Genomic DNA, 21,283 nt, shown 5'->3' on the forward strand with positions numbered 1-21,283 from the left:
TTTAATGACAGTGCCGGGGGGGGGAGGAGCACCCTCTCCAGTCCTTAAAGCTATCCCCCCCTTCAAACCAGCCAAACTGCTGGACTTAAACTGGTTCAGAGGTCCATAAAGGGCCTCCAAACCAGTTCGGTGAGCATTCCTACTGGAGAGCCAAGTTTGCCTACCCCTGCTCTAGAAGGTTACTGTTTGCTGCCAAGGACCACAAGCAGTACAAAATGGCAAATGCTTACTCTAAAGCAGACCTGCTCAACTTAGGCCCCCTCAGCTGTTTTTGGACTACAACTCCCATGATCCCCAGCCACAGTGGCCAATAGCCAGGGATCATGGGAGCTGTAGGCCAACATCTGCAGGAGGACTGAAGTTGAGCAGCCCTGCTAAGTGACACTCCAATTAGTCTACAAAATTAAATGCTGACTTAAGTAGTGTATAAGCAGGAACAGAAAAATAGCCCCAAGAATCATATTTTTAATAGCAAGCTATAGACTGAATTTAGTGTTTTAACCAGTCAATTGCATCAGCTGACAGATGCAATAAGAAATGGAAAGCTTTTAATGTCATATTCTCTCCAAGTAACAGGTGTGCCTTTTCCTCCCACTGTGCCAAAATACCACAGCCCTAAGCACAGGAATCTTTCCTGATCTGTCAAGAAGGAAATGAAACTAAAGGACACATAAAGTTGTGTCCTCGGGTCCTGTCAACTCCTGGCATCTAAAGAGCCTTGTGGTTTCCTTTGGTAGAATACAGGAGAGGTTTACCATTGCCTCCTCCTGCACATACTGGCCCTTTATTCCACATCTTTATTCCGCTGCAATTATCACCCCTAAGGGCAGTTTTGAGAAATCACCAATGCCATTGTGAGGAACCTTTAGGTGAACAAGAACATAAAAAGAGGGGGGGGGGCAGGGGAGGAAATAGCCTACCCTTTTGTTATTGGTTTATCACACGAAATCATCACAGAACAAAAGACTAACAAGGGGCTCCTTCTCAGGCCTAATTTGTATATGCGGAAAATGAAGCGGGCAGCTCATATCTCGGCTTTACCATTCAACACTGTTGGGTGTTTCAACTTTTACATAACTGGAAACTCCCCCCGCGAGAAACACATCCGCACACAGACGTAACTAGCATCTCAAGGGGGATGGAGAAGACTGACATCTTGTCAATTCCTTTTTATTTTATGCATCTTGGTACGGTGAAGCATCGCACACGAGGCGACTTCCCCCCTGAAGCGGCCCAGCCCGGACAAGGGGAACACCGTTTCCATCTGTGGTGGGCCGGGCGCGCACCAGGCAGTCAGTCTACCAGTGGCTGCCTACGTCGTGAAGGGCGGCAGTCAGGGCCCGAAGCCAGGCTGACCCCGTTACCGGAGTGACGGGCATGAAGGCCCAGCCCGCTGTCAGTCGCTGGCTCGCACAAAATGGCTGCTGCTACTGCAGGGCCAAGTTTCTCCGGCCCCTCCCGCGCCAAAGCGAAGCGGCGGACTCCCTCGCCCTCGAGCCCCAAGGCAGCCAGCGCCAGGCCGGCGCACTGTCTGGAGCCGGGCCCCGGGGCGCGGCCGGGATCCGGGGAGGGGAGATGCAAGCCTTTCCTGTGGGTGAAAGGTCAGGGGGGCGGCGGCCGCGGCAGGAGGAATCACTGCCGCTGCCACATGGGGAAGGGCACCCTGCCGCCGCCGCTGCTACAGGGCGCGGACCAGGCCCCAACCGGGAAGCACAACGCGGAGGAGGAGAAGAAGACGCCGCTACCACCAGCCCAGGCCCGAGCGCACCGGGAGGGCCTCGCCCAAGGGCGGATATGGCAAGCACCACTGCCGCTCTTCTCCCCGCCCTTTTCACGCCTTACCTGACAGGCGCGGCGCAGCCGCGGCTCCGGGGGCTTTATTTGTCGGTGGCGGCTCCGGATCTGGGGGTCAGAGTTCGTGACCCCGCCTCCTGCGCTCGGTCCAGTCCCGTCTCGCGTGGTGTAACGTTCTCCCTTCCCCCCTCCCCTCCGCAGTCCCCGCCGCGGCCACCACCACGGCTGCGCTTGCGCAAAGCGAGCCCATCGCGGAGGCGGAGCGAATGTCACCGTGCCGGCGGGGAAGGAGAGGCGAGGAAGAGCCGGAGGGGGGCGGCACGGCAACAGGAACAGCCCCGCTGAATCTTTTTAACCAGAGAGGTGTTATGCGCATGCCCATGCAAGGTCTTTCAGGTGCGTGGTCGGGTCGCTAAGAGTTTGCTCTTACGCACATGTACTCCGGAGTAAGACCCCCGAACACAACGGGGGAGCCACGCACTTCCAAATAAACGTATGTAGGGTTGCGCTATTTACTAGGTAACCAGGCGATCATCATTCAGGCATTTATCCAAAGAGCGTGTTTGTTCCATGATTTTGGAATATATTAGCCAGAAGAGATAGTGTCGTCCAACAGCCGCCTGGTGCTTACTTCGGTACTCGAGCTGGTATTTTTTACATGAACGAGATCATTTTATTTTGCAGAATTATTTGAATGGGCGTGGGGCTTTGCAGAGCAGCAACAAAAAGAATGGTCCCTGCCCCGACAAGTTTACAATCTGAAATTATGCGTTAGGGAGGTAATAGAGAGCTGGGATCTTGGATAGCAATTAGTATAAACATTAATATGCATTCCGTTCAGTTACACACATGTAATTTAAGCGTGGACTAAATAGCAACTTGGGACTAAATAGTATTGAATTCAGTGGGATTTTATGTTTGGCCTTGTGAAAATCTGCAAGTTCATTTTGAGGAACAAAATCTTTTAGTTGCTATTATAGGAACTACTGGCCACTTTTGAATTAACACACCTAGAGCCTTTTTGCCTTTGTGTTCACATTTGGTAGTGCTGACTCACCCAGCTCCTATTACAATACAAATTCCCTGCCTTTTGGAGAACTTGGAAATTCCCCAGTCAGAAGCCTTTTGTTTTCTGTTATCCAAATTTTCTGCAACTGGTCCAAGCACCCAGAATGTGGTGTGCTTCCAGCTGTGGAGTTGCTAGCAGATACTGCCCAAAACTACACTGGGAAGTCCTAACTGAGCAATACTACCCTTTACGCTCACCCCTGAACCTGGCTTGGGCCACAAGCTGTGCTTAAGTTTTCTTTGGACCTTAGTACTCACTTGTCACCCAGTCACTTTGGACCCTTGGATGTTTCCCTTCTCCCCCTCATTGAAGGCTTACTGCACTGTGGAACCCAGATCTCAAGATTCACCTCTGCTCATCTTCAGCTGAGCAGGAGAGGTATAAAACTGCTCTTTTCCCCTTCTTCCCTTTCATACTAATTTTCTACTTGCATTTTCCCTGGCAAATAGCTTGATTACCTCATCCCTTCCCTCCCTTTCAGAACAGCCTTCAGAATCATTTGCTCAGCTATTGTGGTGTTCTCTTTTATTAAAATATATATTTATTTTGAAAAGTTCTAACTTGACTCTGCTTGCCTGTTGCAGTACTTTACGGATGAAGCTTAACTATCTGAACTGGATCTAAGGTTATGCACACTTCTTGTTAATCTGGGCCCACTTCACCAGATGAATAACTGCTTGCTTCCCCTGCTGGTCAGAACTGGCTGCAGAAGGGAAAGGGTTTCACTACCATCCACTAATTATCTTCACTTTCAAAGCAATTGGCATATTTCCACATATCACCATTATGTCTGGATGTTATCAAAAGCAATCTTTCATTAAAGATCATGAGCACCAGAACAGATTCAGCAAATCTGTCAGCTGGTATGATTATCATTAAGACTATTTTTATATAGCTTTTATATATTTTATATATATTCATACATACATATGTATGAATTTCAAAATCAAGAGAGACGAAACAGTGGAAGGTAGTAAACACTGATGAAATGCAAATAAAGTAAAGTTGTGCCATCAAGTTGGTGTAGACTCCTGGCAACCACAGAGCTATGTGGTTTTCTTTGGTAGAATACAGGAGGGGTTTACCACACAGTATGAGATGATGCCTTTCAGCATCTTCCTATATCACTGCTGCCCGATACAGGTGTTTCCCTTAGTCTGGAAAACATACCAGCAGGGATTCGAACCAGCAACCTCTTGCTCCCTAGGCAAGTTTCTTCCCCACTGCGCCATTAGGTGGCATATTGGAAAATATGATGCTCACCAGATTTTGTTGTGTTCATCCATGCAATGAGTAGATGTGATACTACATCTGCTCTTTTTGACCATGTTAAACCTAGCATTATGAAGATCTTCACATCGCAGGAAGTGAGATTGCTAAGCAAGAAGATAAGTAATAGGGAACCAACACAAGATGAAAACTGTACTCAGAATCTTTGTCAGGATATCCAAAGGAAGTGGCAATGAGGTCATTCACACAATCAAAAACTGTTCTACTCGGGTTTGGGAACTGTGTGTGCTCCCAATTATTGGTTGTGTTGAAACAAGGTGGGAGGAAAACCTGGGTAGAAGTGATTGTGTGGAAGCAAGGTAGGAGGAAAAGCTACCCAGGTTTTCCTCCTATCTTGCATCCACACAACTGAAAATTGGGAGCAAACATAGCTCCCAAACCTGGGTAGAACCAGGGGCGTAGCCACCGTTGTGAGGGCAGGTTCAAAGAACCTGGGCCGCCAATGGTAGGGGCCACTGAAGTCCCCAGGTGGGCGTGGCTCGGGCTCCAGAAGAGCCCCGAACAAACTCCCCACACCTGAGCAACTAAGAGCCCTGAGCCAGCACTTGCCTGTGCTTTTCAGGCAGCAAACGCTGCCTGAAAAGGATGAGCAAGTACTCACTCGTGGGTGGGGAGGGGATTTCTCTTGGGGCCAGGCACACCCCGTGCATGTGACATCATCAGAGGGGCCACTGAGCAGGGCTGGACTCAAACTGCCGCTCGGCTGGCTCCATGCCTGGATAGAACACAGTTTTTGATTGTGCAAATTACCTCAGTGACTACTTGAGAACATTGTCCTACTAACAATATATGAGGATGGCTGCTATAGGCACAAGTTAACCCCTGCCACAAATTTCCACTCACAGAAAGAGAAGCATATTTTTCACAAACAAAAAGTGCCTCTCCGGGTAGCTTTCATGGCAGAATCTTAAGCTACATTTACTAGATTCAAAAGAGTAGGGCTGTAGATAAAAGCATGTTTACTTCGACAAAGCACTAAGAATTATGTCTCATGATCTCATTAATGTCATGTGGAATGCAATATGTCAGTACACAGTATAGGAGTTTGCTCTTGTCATAAATCTGGCTTAAATGCCTTACAACGGGGTGATTGTTATAGCAAGGTAAGAATCTGGGAAACCAACAATGGTTCATCAATGGTATCATGTCCTGACATGCTGGCACATCCTAAAACCCCACCCCACCTGTGAGAGAGTCCTCCTGTGATCAGAGTGCTGGGTTGCCCCAGCATTCCACATAATGGAGAGGATTTCCGTAAGTACAGCATTAGGCTCTGTAAACTCTGGGACAATGGAGAATGGTGGGGAGATGGTCAGAGCACATCCTCACAGATATTGTTTATGGATCTACTGTCTTGGGGATCACTGTTTCCTCTAAGGCGTGTGCGTGTGTGTGCACACTTAGGGTTTTGGATGTCTGCTCAGTACATTTTAGATCCCGCTCAGGTTGAATCAGGAAGGCCCCATTCTGAATGCAGGTGCACACACACTGCTTTGATACTGTTGCCCAGAACAAATCTCATTCCACACAAAGATTAAAAAAAATTAGAGGGGCTGCTGTGGGGATGCTGTTCACTAGTCTGGTGGTATCTCCAGATTCCATAATGACAGCTAGTCACCTTTCATTTGAGCTCTTGTATGGTTCCATTGTATTTTCTTCTCAAAATATTTACCAGCTACCTTATGATACTATGAGATTTATAAACGGGGCCAGTGTGGAAGCAGCCTATTAAATATAAAAGTATGACCTTATTAAATATAGAAACTCTATCATTGAGCTTTTTTGAGTTATTCATTTGAATGGAGAAAACTGGCCATGGATTAGCCAGTTCTCTGATCACACAATCCAGTCCCTGGAACTTTTGCAACTCATTTTAAATTAATACTAAATTTAGTATTTGTTCCTTAATAAGGTCAACAGATAAAATATATATTGTGTTTTTTAAAAAGGTGGACACTGTGTCTGAAGCAAGGGGGAAGGGCAAGACTGCTACTAATCAGTGTTTGATTTACTGGTATTCATATCTGTCAAGAAAATGGCAAAGGAAAGAAGAAGCTGGGCTCACACGGGTGCAACTTTCTGTGGCTGGCTGTATTCATCCTGAAAGGGCAGACTCTGAGGCCCTATTAGCACTCCAGAGGTGAACTGAAATACCACAACAGTTCTGAGAACCTTACCAGTCACAACTACTGTTAAATGGATTTAACATCATTAAGAACTATTTTAGTGCTCTTCGGTGGTGGGAAAATCCTGGGGATAGGGAAGACACGATGCCAGGATTATTTATCAAGTGTGGTGTGGTACTTAAACTTGCTCCCCTCGCTCCTTCCCCCATTTTGCATGTTGGCTTGTGAACACTCCTTGTTTCAAGTACTTTACATGCAAAGCTTTGTATGTATCCATCTCATTGCATCATTCTGATGTCAGCATGTGGGGGAACCCCGAGGTAAGAATTGGCAAAATATGGACAACTAGGAAAAACAGACTTTAGAAGGGCTCCATTTGCCTTGAATTAGAGCAGGTACACTGCCTGTTTGTTTTCTCAAGCAAATCAAGGTGCCATTCTTGTGATTTGTAATGTAACACTTGAGACCTGGAGACATTTTATATCATTATCACCCTAGAACCTTTGTAAACCATCTCTGTTGCACTGGAAACAGCCAGGAGCTGCAGACTGCCCAACGGAGAAGATGCAGTGTCCTTCGGGTTAATAAATAAATAAATGTGTTACTACCTGGCCACAGTTGCTAGGTAGCACATTTCAGGGGAATGCTATTTCTCCCCTATGGTCACTCACAACACATCTGAAAAGCAGCAGCAACACCACCTGAGGGTTGGGGAGTAGACACTTTATATATGTGTGTGTGTGTTGTGTGTGTGTGTGTGTGTGTGTGTCTTGGCTGCTTTTGGGTACCTGTTCTAAAACAGTAGCTACAAACTTAAATATATTAAATTTGATAAAAACCACACACAGGAGAAGCACTTTAAAAGGGTGGTGCACTGATTTCCTTGTCAGAATTATCCATGTGCTTAACATTCTTCCAGATTTCAGGAGGACAATAGGGCTTAATTTTGATGAGATAATGCTCATTGTTTCTAAATAAACTTCTGTCATAACTTTAACCACATCTGTTCTTTTGGTCAGTTCCCCCTCCACCCCATCCCAGCCCTCCTGCAGCTGTAGTTAGTAAAGCCATTCATCTAGGCTAACAGAACTCAAGCTTCCTTTGGAAAAATGCAAAGGATGGAAGAAGAGAAACCTGCTCATGAGAAACATGGCATAAATCTGAACATGATAAATCTAATTGTAGCCAAAGTATTTTGAGCACACATTTGTTTTAATGATACCTGTGTAATGTTTCTTATATTCAAGCATTTCTGTGCTTATAATAATCAAGTTAGCAACTTGGAAGAAAAATACTTGGACATTTATTTTGATAAGAAACTCAACAGCTATTTACAATAACTTGCAACTGTTTTCATTTGCAACGGTTCTATTTCTCAGTTTAGGGTTATATAATACAGTCTTAGAGCACTCATCGTAGTTAGGACAGTATGTGGAAAATTAGAAGACAGTCTTTGAAGTGATGGTAGTGGGGAACTATGAAATGCCTCTAAAGTTCTGTGATACTTCCACTCCACGCCATTACTACTGAAGGCTTTTTAAGAATATAAGCTGAACATTTGGAGGCATTTCCATTTGGCCACTTTAAAATTGTGCAATACTGGTTGTATGTTCCATCTCAAATATATTGAAGACATTTAGCATAAAAATCAAATTGGATAAGATCACTCTGTTTCAAAGTAACTACGCAACAAGGAATAAAACTTTAGAATGAAAATTTATAGTCACAATCATCCCCCTCAAAACTGTGAACAATCCAGAAGGTCTCATAGAGACATGTTTGTGTACAACATAGCTCCATATTCTTCTCTTCCTCCCATAAATGGCAGCTGTACTTGAATGGTGGCTCCAGATTCAGCACAAACGTTTCTTTTAAGGAAAGAGCGGGACAAGACAAAATATACCTACACAAGTCTAGAAGGGCTTCCTACATTGAAATCATATTGTGTTTGTTGCTTTGTTCATGAAGCTAGTGATGCCCATCATTTGTTCAAGTACTCTGAAGGCTTAAATTAAGAACTGACAAGTTGACACGAAATTTATGCATATAATATATTAACTATTAAAAAAACTAATTTCTAGTGCCTTTTTACCATTTTGTGTTTAGAGGGAGATGGACTAAAAAGTGCTTTTTTTCTATTCTATTCTTATGGAAGAAATTAGAACATGGAAAGAAAGTCAGTCCTGATATTTTAAGATTTCATACATAAAACAAATCAACTCAGCTGCTTAGATCTCATTATAATGTACCTCATGGGGCTCTTATTTCAGCCAACTCTCTTTAGAATTCTTTTATGCCTGTACCAGCATCTTGAATATAGATATAGAAGTTCTGAAACAATTGCACAGTCCAGGGAGCACTCATGCATAGCCCCCATTCATTTCAATGAGGTCTTGTGTAGGAGAATATGCATTTTTCGAAACTGTGTAGTCATCACAAGATCTTTCGTTTGTAATTTGACTAAGCGTACTGAAAGCTTGGTCTATTTCACAGCGAGTGAGTGACATCAAAATAAAACTATATTTATAGTTACTTCCATTCAAGTCGGGGGGGGGGTGTGGGATATTTCTGGCTACTGGATGGAAACTCTAGCAGATTATTCCAAGCTCAGGCTGGTGCTAAAGACAGACTATAGGAAAACGTTTCTGGGATAGTGCTAAGTAAACCTTAGTTTGGCTGCCCATGGAATATGGAGTATTTGTGTATACAAATAGTTTCATTCTTCCCACTGAATATATTTTAAAGCACATAGGTAAATTTCCTTAGGTAAAAACTTAACAGAAATGATAGCACTTCCAGCAACTTCATTGGTGTCTTGCTCTCATCATTTCCACTCATGAAAGCTTCTTGTGTAGTGACCGAAGGCATTCAGTGTGTGATACAACTCTTATCTGTACATGGATTGGGATAGGTGTATTTCTTGATCGGGCAACACTCAAACAACATGTAGATAGTTCCTCTGTTTTCAGTGGGAAAATTCAAACCTTGCTCCTTCTGGGAGAGCCGTAGCTCAGTGGCACAGCATCTGCTTTGTATGCTGGGAGTCCCAGATTCAGTCCCTGGGATCTCCAGTTAGGATGGGTGGAGGGAGGGAGGAGATTCCTGTCTAAAATAGTGGAGAACTGCTGCCAGTCAGAGTAGACAGTACTGAGCGAGATTAACCAATGGTCTGACTCAGTATAAGGCAGCTTCTGATGCTTCTATCTTGAACAGGAGTAGCAAAATAAGATGAAACAAGCTTTCTACACAGTCAATACAGTTAAACAAACAAACAGTTCCAAGAGCAAGAAGTGTCTTTGAATGATATACTAATCTTTGGCAGCAAAACAAGCATTTTATGAGCAATGCTTTTGATCTAAGCATCATTGCATTAAAAAAACCAAAACCTATTTTTTTCTTTTCTTAGCTGTGTGCCTGTGTTGAAGCATCTGAGAGTGAGAGAAGTGTTTCATACATGGATTTCCATCAGTTCTGCTGGAGTTATACTATAAACTAATGTTTGGTTGGTTGGAGTTCCGTTCAAATTCAGTTACAGATTGGTTTCATCATGATGTCTGAGTAGGTTAACATATTCAACACCTGACCAGTCTTATTTAAAGTCTCATTAACACAGGAAACAAAACAAAAAAAAAGCTAGATGTTTTCAGGAGGTTGATAAATACTTCTAGTGATTTCTGGGTCGATGACCGAATAAACGTATCTCTCTACTTCTAGTGATGAGCTCCTCCTCTCTCCACAGCTTCATGTATCTAGATGTATCTACCTCGTCATCCACAGCTTCATGTATCTACGGTCGGGCCATGTGCACCTGACCTCAGTATTAGGGATGTGCAAGGAACCGGCCGGGGCCAGTTCGAAGGTGGGGGAGAGAAGTTTAAAGGGTGGGGGAAGGTGCCCTTATCGCCCCGCTGCGTTTCCCCCACCGGTGCTCACTAAAACACCAGTCTAGCGGGACAGCAGCATACCTCCCTGCAACCCCTTCCCCTCCTCTGGCCAGAAGTGGAAGTAGCCCGTGCACATGTGCAAGTCGGTGCACATGCACGCACATTGCGCATGTGCCCGATGGGAGCACAAGCAAGCCTGATGTGCATATGCGCATGGGCTACTTCCACTTCTCGTCCAAGGAGAGGACGGGGTGGCAGGGAAGTACACTGCTACCCCGCTGGACTGGTTTTTTAGCGAGCGCCAGCAGGGGAAACGCAGAGGGGGTTAAGTAAGTCTCTCCCCAATGTAGAACCTTTGAACTGCCCGGTGTTTGAACCTGTTCAGAGGCCCGTAAAAGGGCATCTAAACAAGTTCATGCACATCCTTATGCTGTTCAGGGAAGAGTTAATATCTGTGTATCAGCAGTTTCTAGGTGGTTGGAAATGACCTCTGAGGTAATTTCTGATCACCATTTTCCAGAATTGGGGTTTTGGGTGGCATTCTAGACAGCTGGAGACCTGTGGAGCACAGTACGGCACTTTATTTCTCTTATTTCTGCTGTAAAGAACGTAAGAACAGCCCTGCTGGATCAGGCCCAAGGCCCATTTGGTCCAGCATCGTGTTTCACACAGTGGCCCACCAGATGCCGCTGGAAGCCACAGGCAGGAGTTGAGGGCATGCCCTCTCTCCTGCTGTTACTCCCCTGCAACTGGTACTCAGAGGCATCCTGCCTTTGAGGCTGGAGGTGGCCTAGAGCCCTCCAACTAGTAGCCATTGATAGACCTCTTCTCCATGAAGTTATCCAAACCCTTCTTAAAGCTATCCAGGTTGTTGGCTGTCACCACATCTTGTGGCAGAGAATTCCACAAGTGGATTATGTACTTCCACTTGTTGGTCCTAGATTTCCTGGCAAATGATTTCATGGGATGACCCCTGGTTCTAGTGTTATGTGAGAGGGAGAAGATACTTTCTATCCACTTTCTCCACACCATGCATGATTTTATAGATCTCTATCATGTCTCCCCGCAGTCATCTTTTTTCTAAACTAAATAGCCCTAGGTGTTGTAGCCTTGCCTCGTAAGAAAGGTGCTCTAGGCTCTTGAACATCGTGGTTGCCTTCTATTGCACCTTTTCCAGTTCTACAATGTCCTTTTTTAGACGTGATGACCAGAATTGTACACAGTACTCCAGTTGTGACTGCACCATAGTTTTGTATAAGGGCATTATAATATTAGCCGTTTTATTTTCAGTCTCCTTCCTAATGATCCCTAGCATGGAATAGGCTGTTTTCACAGCTGCCACAAATTGAGTTGACACTTTCAACGAGCTGTCCACCACGACCCCAAGATCCTTCTCCTGGTCAGTCACCGACAGCTCAGATCCCATCAACGTATACTTGAAGTTGGGTTTTTTTGTCCCAATGAGGATCACTTTACACTTGCCAACATCGAACTGCATTTGTCACTTTGTCATCCACTCACCCAGTTTGGAGAGATCCTTTTGGAGCTCCTGACAATGCGTTATGGATTTCACTACCCGAAAGAGTTTGGTATCATCTGCAAATTTGGCCACTTCGCTGCTTATCCCTACTTCTAGATTATTTATGAATAAATTAAAAATCACTGGTCCCAGTACAGATCCCTGGGGGACCCCACTTCTTACATCCCTCCATTGTGAAAACTCACCATTTATACCTACCCTCTGTTTCCTGTCTTTCAACCAGTTAGGAATCCATCCATTATCCCATGACTGCTTAATTTCATCAGGAGTTTTTGATGAGGAACTCTGTCAAAAGCTTTATGGAAGTCCAGCTATACTATGTCAACTGGATCACCTTGATCCACATACTTTCTGACACTCTCAAAGAACTCCAAAAAGTTGGTGAGGCAAGATTTTCCTTTGCAGAAGCCATGCTGGTTCTCTCCCAGCATGGCCTGTTGTTCTATGTGCTTTGCAATTTTATCCTTGAGGATACTTTCCATCAATTTGCCTGGAACGGACATTTAGCTAACCAGCCTATAATTTCCCGGATCGCCCCTGGATCCCTATTTGAAAATCAGTGTTACATTTACCACTTTCCTGTCCTTCAGTACAGAGCCCGATTGCAGGGATAAGTTATATATTTTAACAAGGAGATCGGCAATTTCACATTTGAGTTCTTTGAGGACTCTTGGATGGATGCCACCCAGCCCTTGCAATTGGTTCGTTTTTAGTTTTTCCAGACAGTTTAGAACGTCATCTCTCGTCACTTCTATCTAACTCAGTTCTTTAGCCTCCATCCCCCCAAAGCCTGTTTCGGAAACTTATATGCTCAGTATCCTCTGCCATGAAGATGGATGCAAATAACTCATTTAACTTCTCTGCAACCTCCATATCCTCAATAATCCCTTTCCCTCCCTCATTGTCTAATGGTCCAACCGCCTCCCTGGAAGGTTTCCTGCTTCTGATGTATTTAAAGAAGTTATTCCCCTTGATCCTTTTAGTGAAATGTGGCTCTCAGCCTTGGGGCGAGCTGCCTGGGGTTGGAAGATCCTTCTGATGTCTCTTCTATCAAAAAATCAGCATAAGTCGGTTGAGTCCTGGATCTGGTTTTGTTAAGTATTAGAGCTGTGGTTGGTTGGACTGGGGGATGTGTCTGGGAGAGCAGGAAAGTGGGGTTGGTGTGGAGGCAGCAATATCACTGGTAGCGGGCATATGGCGGTGGGAGTTGGGCTGGCCGTTACAGGAGAAAACAGTCCAGGCAACTGAGGCCTTTTCTTTTTTCCAGCTCTTCTCCCAACCCTGAGACCCCTGGGAGCTCTGATAACACTCCCTCAAGGTTTAGGGTGCTGCTATTGAATGCCAGGTCAGTTAATGCTAAAACATCTCTCATCCACGATCTGTTTGTGGATGAGCATGCTGACCTGGTATGTGTGACGGAGACCTGGTTGGATGAGCTGGGCGGGGTTGGTCTCTCTCAGCTCTGTCCTCCAGGTTTCCTGATCATGCAGCTGCCCCATCAGGAGAGTCGGGGAAGGGGCATTGCAGTCATCTATTGAGAGAACCTCCCCATTTCCAAGTGCCCGGTCAGGCAATCTCAGAATTTTGAGTGTTTGATGTTGAGGGTGGGCCTCCGAGATAGGCTGGGGATTCTGTTGGTGTACCGACCACCCCACTGCACTTCGGGAGTGGTCTCGGAGGTGGCCTTGGGTTCCCCCAAAACTTATTGTTCTGGGGAATTTCAATGTCCACGCTGAGGCCCCCCTAGTAGGTGTGGCTCAGGATTTCATGGCCTCCATGGGCCTGTCTCAATTGGTATCGGGCCCTACCCACATGGCAGGACACACTCTGGATCTGGTTTTTGCTGACCAGGGAATAAATGATCTGGAGCTGGGGGGCTTTGAGATAACTCCCTTGTCATGGACAGATCATCATCTGGTGGGGTTTAGTTTGACTGCTCCGTCTGCCCTCTGCAGGGGTGGTGGACCGATTAGAATGGTCTGTCTCTGGAGGCTTATGGATCCGCTTGGATTCCAGACGACCCTCAGGGAGTTTCCAGTGTCCAGAGCTGGTGACCCTGTCGAGGCCCTGGTTGATCTCTGGAATGGAGAGACGACCCGGGCTGTTGACACGGTTGCTCCTAAACTGGTTTGGTGGAGCCAGTTCGGCTCGGAGCGTAGGGTGATGAATCAACTTGGATGATGGCTGGAACGACGCTGGAGGAAGAGTTGTGCTGAATATGACCAAACACGGGCTAGAGCCCATTTTAGGGACTACTCCGTGGTGGTGGGGGTGGTGAAGAAATGTTTTTTCTCTGCTTCCATTGCATCTGCTCAGTGCAGACCAACGGAGCTGTTTCGTGTGGCAAAAACATTGCTCCACACATCCACGTAATGGGGGAGGAATTATCTACAGCCCGTTGTGATCAGTTTGCTTGTCACTTTGTAGATAAAGTCGCTCGCATCTGTGCTGACCTGAATTCCAGAGTTTTGGCAGTTCCAGCAGACATGCCTTTGGTAGCATCTGGTCCTGTTGTGTTGGATTCTTTTCAGCTGGTGCAGCCTGAGGATGTGGAGAAGATCCTGTGCAGTGTGCGGGGGACATTGTGCGCTCTTGACCCTTGCCCTTCATGGCTAATAAAAACTGCCAGGGAAGGTACAGGCAGATGGTTGGAGGTGATCATTAATGCTTCATTAAGGGAAGGCCGGATGCCACCGTGCCTCAAGGAGGCGGTGGTAAGACCATTATTTTAAAAACCCTCCCTTTATCCCACCAACCTGGACAACTATAGACCTATATCTAACCTTCCCTTTTTGGGCAAGGTGATAGAGCGTGTGGTGGCGTCCCAGCTGCAGAGGGTCTTGGATGATACGGATTATCTGGACCCTTTTCAATATGGCTTGCACGCTGGATATGGGACTGAAACAGCCTTGGTCGCTCTAGTGGATGACCTTCACTGGGAACTAGACAGGGGGAGTGCATCCCTGTTGGTTCTGCTGGACCTCCTGGCGGCATTCAATACCATCGACCATGATATCCTTGTGGACCACCTCTCAAGTATGGGAATTGGAGTTACTGTGCTGGAGTGGCTCCGTTCCTTTCTTGGGGGGAGGGTCCAGAAGGTGGTGCTGGGGGACTACTGCTTGGCCCCGTGGCCATTGGCCTGTGGGGTCCCGCAGGGTTTGGTTTTGTCCCCCATGCTGTTTAACATCTACATGAAGCCACTGGGAGAGGTCATCTGGAGACTTGGACTGAATTGTCAGCAAAATGCAGATGACACTCAGCTATATCTCTCCTTGTCACTTGATCCTAGGGAGGCAGTGGATGTCCTGAATCGGGGATTGGAGGCTGTGATGGACTGGATGTGGGCTAATAAACTGAGACTGAATCCGGACAAGACGGAGGTAATGTTGGTCAGTAGGAAAGCCAATCGGGATGAGGTGATTCTACCTGTTCTAGATGAGGTTGCACTGTCCTTGAAGGAGCAAGTACTCAGCTTGTGGGTATTACTTGATCCCGCTCTGCTTTTGGAATCACAGGTGGAGGCAGTGGGTGCCCTTGCATGGCTTCGGCTAGTGCGCCAGCTGCATCCCTTTCTTGAGAAGGCAGATCTGGCCACAGTTACCCATGCCTTAGTCACATCACGGCTGGATTACTGTAACACGCTCTACGTGGGGCTGCCCTTGAAGAATATTCGGAAACTGCAGCTTGTACAAAATGCGGCAGCTAGGGTTCTATCTGAAGCTGCCCGGTGTGATCATATCACACCAATTTTGAAAGAGCTGCACTGGTTACCAGTGTGTTTCCGGGTCCAATTCAAGGTGCTGTTTTTGACCTTTAAAGCCCTTAACGGTTTGGGCCCGGGATACTTGAGGGGCTGCCTTCTCCCAAGGGTTGCTGCCTGCTTGACAAGATCTGAGGGGGCTCTGCTCTGGGTGCCGACAATGAGGGAGGCTTGGTTGTTGTGCACACAGGACAGGGCCTTCTCTGTTGCTGCCCCCAGACTTTGGAATGCTCTCCCAGTGGTCATTCGCTCCTCAGACTCCATCACAGTTTTTAGAAAGCTTGTTAAATCTTGGCTTTTTATCCAGGCCTTTACATGATTGTTTTATTGCTGCTTCTGTGTGTTTTTATCTGAGTACGGTTTTTATGTTTATATATTATATATTTTAAATCAGATTAGTTATCATAGTTTTGGCTTAATACTTTTAACTGTCATTTTTATTATATGTTTTTTAACTTTTGTAAACTGCCTTGGGATTGTTTTTAATGAAAGACGGTATATAAATTTAACAATAAATAAATGTTCCTCAAACTCTCTTTCCGCTTCCCTTATTGTCACCTTACATTTCTTTTGCCAGAGTTTGTGTTCCTTTCTGTTCTCTTCATTTGGACAGCCCCTCCAATTTTGGAAGGAAGTCTTCTTCCCTTTTATGGCTTCCTTGATGGTACATGTTTGCCATACTGGCATCCTCCTGGACTTAGTGGTACCTTTCCTCCTTTTGGGTATACAATTTAACTGGGCTTCTAGTATTGTGGTTTTGAGTAAACTCCATACATTCTGGAGCAAAGTGACTCTCTTGATTTTCCCTTTAAGTTTTCTTTTCACCATACTCCTCATTTTGGAGAAGTTTCCTCTTCTGAAATTCAAAATATCTATGTTAGACTTCCTTAGTGATTTTCTCCCCGCATGTATGCTGAATTTGATCACACTATGCTCACTGTTCTCTAAAGGGTCGATGACACTGACATCATGCACCAGGTCCTGGGTGACACTCAGGATTAAGTCCAAGGTTGCCTTCTCTCTGGTTGGTTCCAAGACCAACTGTTCTAGGGCACAGTCATTCAGCGTATCTAGAAATTTGACCTCTCTGTCATTACCTGACTGTGAATTTACCCAGTCTATGTGTGGGTAATTGAAGTCACCCATTATTCACCTCCTCAAGCTTATTTATGTTCAAGTAAATAAGACTAAAAGATGGTAACAGTCATTGGCAGGCAACAAGGAATGGAACAAGAAATTAGGAGGTGAACACAGAGGCACTCTCTTGTCAAAACCTATTGTTATATTTTAGGCTTAGGTACAGTGATGTAATAGTCCCATCTCCTTCCAGTGCCCTGACACAGGAGGAGTAATTATTCATTATCCCTACATTGTCATAGTACATTTGATTTGTTATATATAAAATGTTTTGAATAAATGCACCAAACCTACCAATTATGTGCTTTCATGATTTTAAATGACAATTTGCTAAATATAAAAATGCAGCTGAAATAATGTATTCAACTGTCCAGCAGATCAAACTGTGAATGGAAAAATGCAATCAAGGATTTTCTTTGTCAGTGTCATTTTCCTAAATATAGTTTTCTTGATACGGAAGATCCAGTTTAAACGTTTATTAAATAGTGTAACAGTATTTACCCTTAAGCATCATGATTTTGCATTAATGTAAGTGAATCTTCTTTTAGGAAGTGTATATGACGGAGAAAACTCTCTCATGCTGAATAATCTTTTGCTTGCTTGAGTGATCTAATTCACTCAAAAATATTCATTGTATTCATATTCACTTTAAAATATTCATTTTAAATCTTTAGGATTTGATAGCATCTGAAGTGCAATGTTATAGGGAGAACATTCTGCTCTCCCTTCAACAACAAATCAAGAAACTCTCCCTTAAAAAAAATTAGAGTTTTAATTCCAGGGGAAATGTTTACATATGCTGTTTTCACTTCAAAAAGTCTAAATTAATATAAGCAAAACTATCACCTCATTGTGCCATTCAGAAACCACTTGTGAACACAAATACATATCTAACGTGCACTTGATCTGGCTTAGCTACACATGTGCAAGTTTTAAGGGTTCATTAATTTTTGTATATGTAGGTATAACATATATAACATATATTTTGGTAAATTATTAATCTACTTTGCACTGAAAGAGATCACACAGCCTTTCAGTCAAATTATGACAGATGAAAACTGCAAGAATATATCCGACAGCCTGCTAAAATGTCTTGTACTTCTCACTTCCGACAATCAACATTAAACACCAGGTCTGAAACTGCACCCACAGCAATGCTGCAGCTAATCAAAGAGCTTCCTAATAAAGGAATTCCTAATTGCTTTCTAACAAAGTTTTCTTCTAAAGTCAAGGACACTTTGGAATTCAATGTGAATTTCAGAGATAATTCTGACCATTAAAAGAGTGGTAGCATTTAATAAATAACACTTTTTGTATGACAAAAAGACAAGTATACAAATTTCTTTAAAAATTATTGCGCCTAACCAAATTTGCTTAGATTAATGCTTGCAAAATTCTATGACTTTTTGATAAACAGAACTGTAGTGTTCACTTTGTCATCTGACTTTTTTTCTTCCTTTAAACAACAAAGGATGCCATCAGCCATGCTACAATATTGTGGCTTCTTGAAAAGCTTCTATCCACCTGTTGGAAAAGACAACGGTTTGCTGTGAGCACATGGAAGCTTTGAAACACATTCTGTTGCTTACAAACTTTCATCAGAAAGTTTCATTATTCAACTCTGTTCTTATGACTTAAGATATAAGTCATAAGAATGCAGTGGTAGGCTTCCAGAATCCCCAATTTAAAAAGGACACAGGATATGGTCCAAAGTTAAGCAGCTTTCCTTCAAATCCAATCTTTAAAGGAAATTAAAACAGTGATAAAGTGGCCAGGGCATTCTTTGTAGTTGCCTCAAGGCTGTGGAACCCACTCCCTAAGGTGTACATTTCCTCATCTTTAGGATAGAGTGAAACATCTTAGTTTCAGCAACCTTTGAAACTTAAAAGGTCCATTACATTACTGCTATTTTAATTGGGATGAATTATTTGCTTATTCGACTTCAGATTCTGCGTACTGGACTTTAGTTTATTAGGGAAGTTTCAGGCATTTTATACTTTAAAAAAATGTTTCTTATTTCTCCTTTTCATTTTGCAAGCCACCATGAAAGTTCTGATAAAATGGGGTACATGTTTATTATAGAAAATGCAATTAAATAGAACTGTTTCAAAACAGTTTGGAGGACTGCCGGATATCATATGGCACAATCTAGCTTGTTGCATGTTGACAAAATATATTCTCTGTGAACTTGGGAAAAAGGAGGGCATTTTCTCTAGCTTTCTCTTGGGTTTTGCTTTTGCAGTAGCAGCAATGTCCTGCTTCTTTGGAAAGAGAGAAAAAATCCATAGGTGGTACCCCTTTGGACAAAGCTATTATATCACCACAGGATCCACATTTTAGAAAAGTACACTGAAGCTAGAAAAGTATACTCCAGCTATTCTTTTAATGGTTTTTAAGATTAAAAATTAACATAAAATCCTAACTGCATGAATCTACTGACTGAATTGTCTATATTTAGTACAAATATCTTGTTCTTTTCAGAGCAGCTTCCATGAGACTACCTCCCGTCAAACAGTGACCAGGCTGAGACAAGTAACCCTGTAATTAGCCCCACAAATTTTAGACATTGGTACCATCTCAGGGCTCATAGTGATTTTTTATTATTATTATTTTTTGCAATGTTTCCCCCGCCGAGATGGAAAATAGATGATATCATTGCTGCACTTACGACTTTCTGTATGTTATCTATCACCCCTTCTTTATCTCTACCCCCAAACAATAAGGGTAAAATTGCAGACATTTTTTGCACACAGGAAAGGGTCAGGGTAGCAATGAATAAATTGTACTATCCCCATGGAGTAATCTTTGGAGAACATTCCTGCTAATTTTCATTTCCATTCCTCGGACAATATCAAAAATGCTTTCTAGTAGGTTTTGTATTTTAAAAGCTTTTAAAATACCATTGCAAATTTGGCCGTTGCAGGCCCAATGGTCAGGACAATAAAAACGTGAAAACACACTGGAAGCACTGCATTGCTATCACCCATTTTCCATCTGTAGGGGTGTAGACCTTGTCAAAAATCACAATGAGCTTTTGTCCCCCCAGATGGTACTGACCACCCTCAGTGGCTAATGTCCGAAAGAGTATTCTGTGTCCTCGAACCATTATCTGGGCTTTGCATCTCTTAGAACTATGCTCTTCTTGGCACCCTTCTAAGCAGATCGGTTAGATTCTGATTTCCAATGGGAAATTTCAGGTTATCTTCAACCAGAAATGCTGGCTCAGGAGCTCTGCCATACTCTTTTAAGCTGGTCTCTCTGGTTCCGCTCTCTGTCAATAGTATTTTGAAGAGACAGGAAACACAGCTTGCTTAACTGATGATCCCTGAGTGATCCTAGTGTATATTTATTAATTTTAATTTTTCTGTGTAACCCGCTTTGGGGACTTTTGTTGAAAAGCGGTATATAAATATTCATAGTAGTAGTAGTAGGATTCACACCACTGGGTTTGTGTTTGTGCAGGCATGAACTCAGTGATGTGAAATACATTGAGGATCATGAAAAGGATTAGGCTAAATGCTTCCACCTTATTATATTTGGAATACCATGTCCATTTTATCGCTGTTTAATTTCCTTTATGGACTTGGAAGCTGCTTAAGATGATATACTGTCCCTAATGCTTCCACCTCATCATACTGTAGAAACCTTTGTGTTCTACAATGCCTCCTTTACCCAGGATATGTACATATATTCTTTTATAGATGATATTTTGATGAGTCCTGGGCATCATTGTTAATTATTTTCAGTTCTGATGATAGTTTTTGCACAGCTACGTGCAAATTTGCATACTGGATACCAAGCATCTACAAATCTTGGCTTAGCTTAACAGCCATTATTGATTCTTACTACTAGTCCCTCCCTTCCTCCAAATCCTGATAAAGTCCAACAGAAAGTGAAACAATCCTCTCCCTCATCTTCATTTTCTATGAACAGCAGTGAACTTAGGCTTTTCCCTTGGGCTTTTGCAGAAGCAGCAATGCTCTTTTTATGCCCTCTGCTTGTTATTGTTTCTTTCAGTCATTGAGCAGCACAAACATCACACCATAAAAGAAATAAGTCATATATAAAAATGAAAACCTATCACAACTCAGTAACTCACACATTAACTCAAACAACATTAACAGATTTAGAGCTTAATTTTGAATCTGGTGAGTGCATTTGCAGAACTCTGTTCAATGCTTCCAAAAGTATACACAAACGTATACCTGTGAAATTACAGTAGTTAATACCTTAAAACTGTACAAGTTTCTTATTAGCACATAGGTTTGTCAATGGTCACTTACTTCTGTGTTGAATGGGGGTCCTCTGCTTTGAATATATAAAATAAAGTATTTTTGTGCAACAAATGGAATACTTTAGATTCCAAATTTTCATCTTTGACTTCAACAACCGCAAATCCCAGTAACGGCTGGCTCTCCAAAGCAGCTACATCCTAATTTTACAAAGAAATCTAGAATCAGAGATATACATGGAATACATTTACAAAAAACTACACACACACACACACACACACACACACACACACACACACACACACACACACCCCTTGTCGCATATACAGCTGAAATACAGACAGTTGTAAAATAATTAGTGGCATACAGGATTTTTCTTGCAGTACATGTATGGTTAAATCCTTGTTTTTATTCATTTACTTTGCTTTTTGTATATTTAATGCACATC

At 43.5% G+C, this 21,283-nt stretch overlaps 2 protein-coding genes and 1 long non-coding RNA gene across 6 annotated transcripts in view; 1 reads left to right on the forward strand and 2 right to left on the reverse strand.

Moving 5' to 3' along the window:
* Positions 1 to 1,979, reverse strand: part of NR2C1 (nuclear receptor subfamily 2 group C member 1) — an 83,218-nt gene extending 81,239 nt beyond the window's left edge. For 2 of the 3 annotated variants that reach the window (XM_053252055.1, XM_053252052.1), the window contains exon 1: positions 1,843 to 1,979. The gene's annotated coding sequence lies outside the window, so the exon portion shown is untranslated. Of the gene's footprint in view, positions 1 to 1,041; positions 1,285 to 1,842 lie in introns of those variants that run through there. The other variant, XM_053252053.1, reaches the window with a different exon arrangement.
* A 60-nt stretch (positions 1,980 to 2,039) lies between these two features.
* LOC128326017 (uncharacterized) overlaps positions 2,040 to 21,283 on the forward strand; it is a 29,477-nt gene continuing 10,233 nt past the window's right edge. Inside the window, exons 1-2 of the long non-coding RNA XR_008307800.1 lie at positions 2,040 to 2,190; positions 14,996 to 15,086. This is a non-coding gene — a long non-coding RNA (uncharacterized LOC128326017). The remainder of the gene's footprint in view (positions 2,191 to 14,995; positions 15,087 to 21,283) is intronic.
* FGD6 (FYVE, RhoGEF and PH domain containing 6) overlaps positions 17,357 to 21,283 on the reverse strand; it is an 89,010-nt gene continuing 85,083 nt past the window's right edge. For both annotated transcript variants that reach the window (XM_053252043.1, XM_053252044.1), the window contains exons 20-21: positions 20,887 to 21,035; positions 17,357 to 18,127 (exon numbers count right to left, since the gene is read on the reverse strand). In XM_053252043.1, coding sequence (XP_053108018.1) covers positions 18,091 to 18,127; positions 20,887 to 21,035 — 186 coding nt within the window. In that variant the 3' untranslated portion in view covers positions 17,357 to 18,090. The remainder of the gene's footprint in view (positions 18,128 to 20,886; positions 21,036 to 21,283) is intronic.

This window comes from Hemicordylus capensis, chromosome 5 (assembly GCF_027244095.1).
Source record: "Hemicordylus capensis ecotype Gifberg chromosome 5, rHemCap1.1.pri, whole genome shotgun sequence".
Classification (NCBI taxonomy): Eukaryota; Metazoa; Chordata; class Lepidosauria; order Squamata; family Cordylidae; genus Hemicordylus; species Hemicordylus capensis.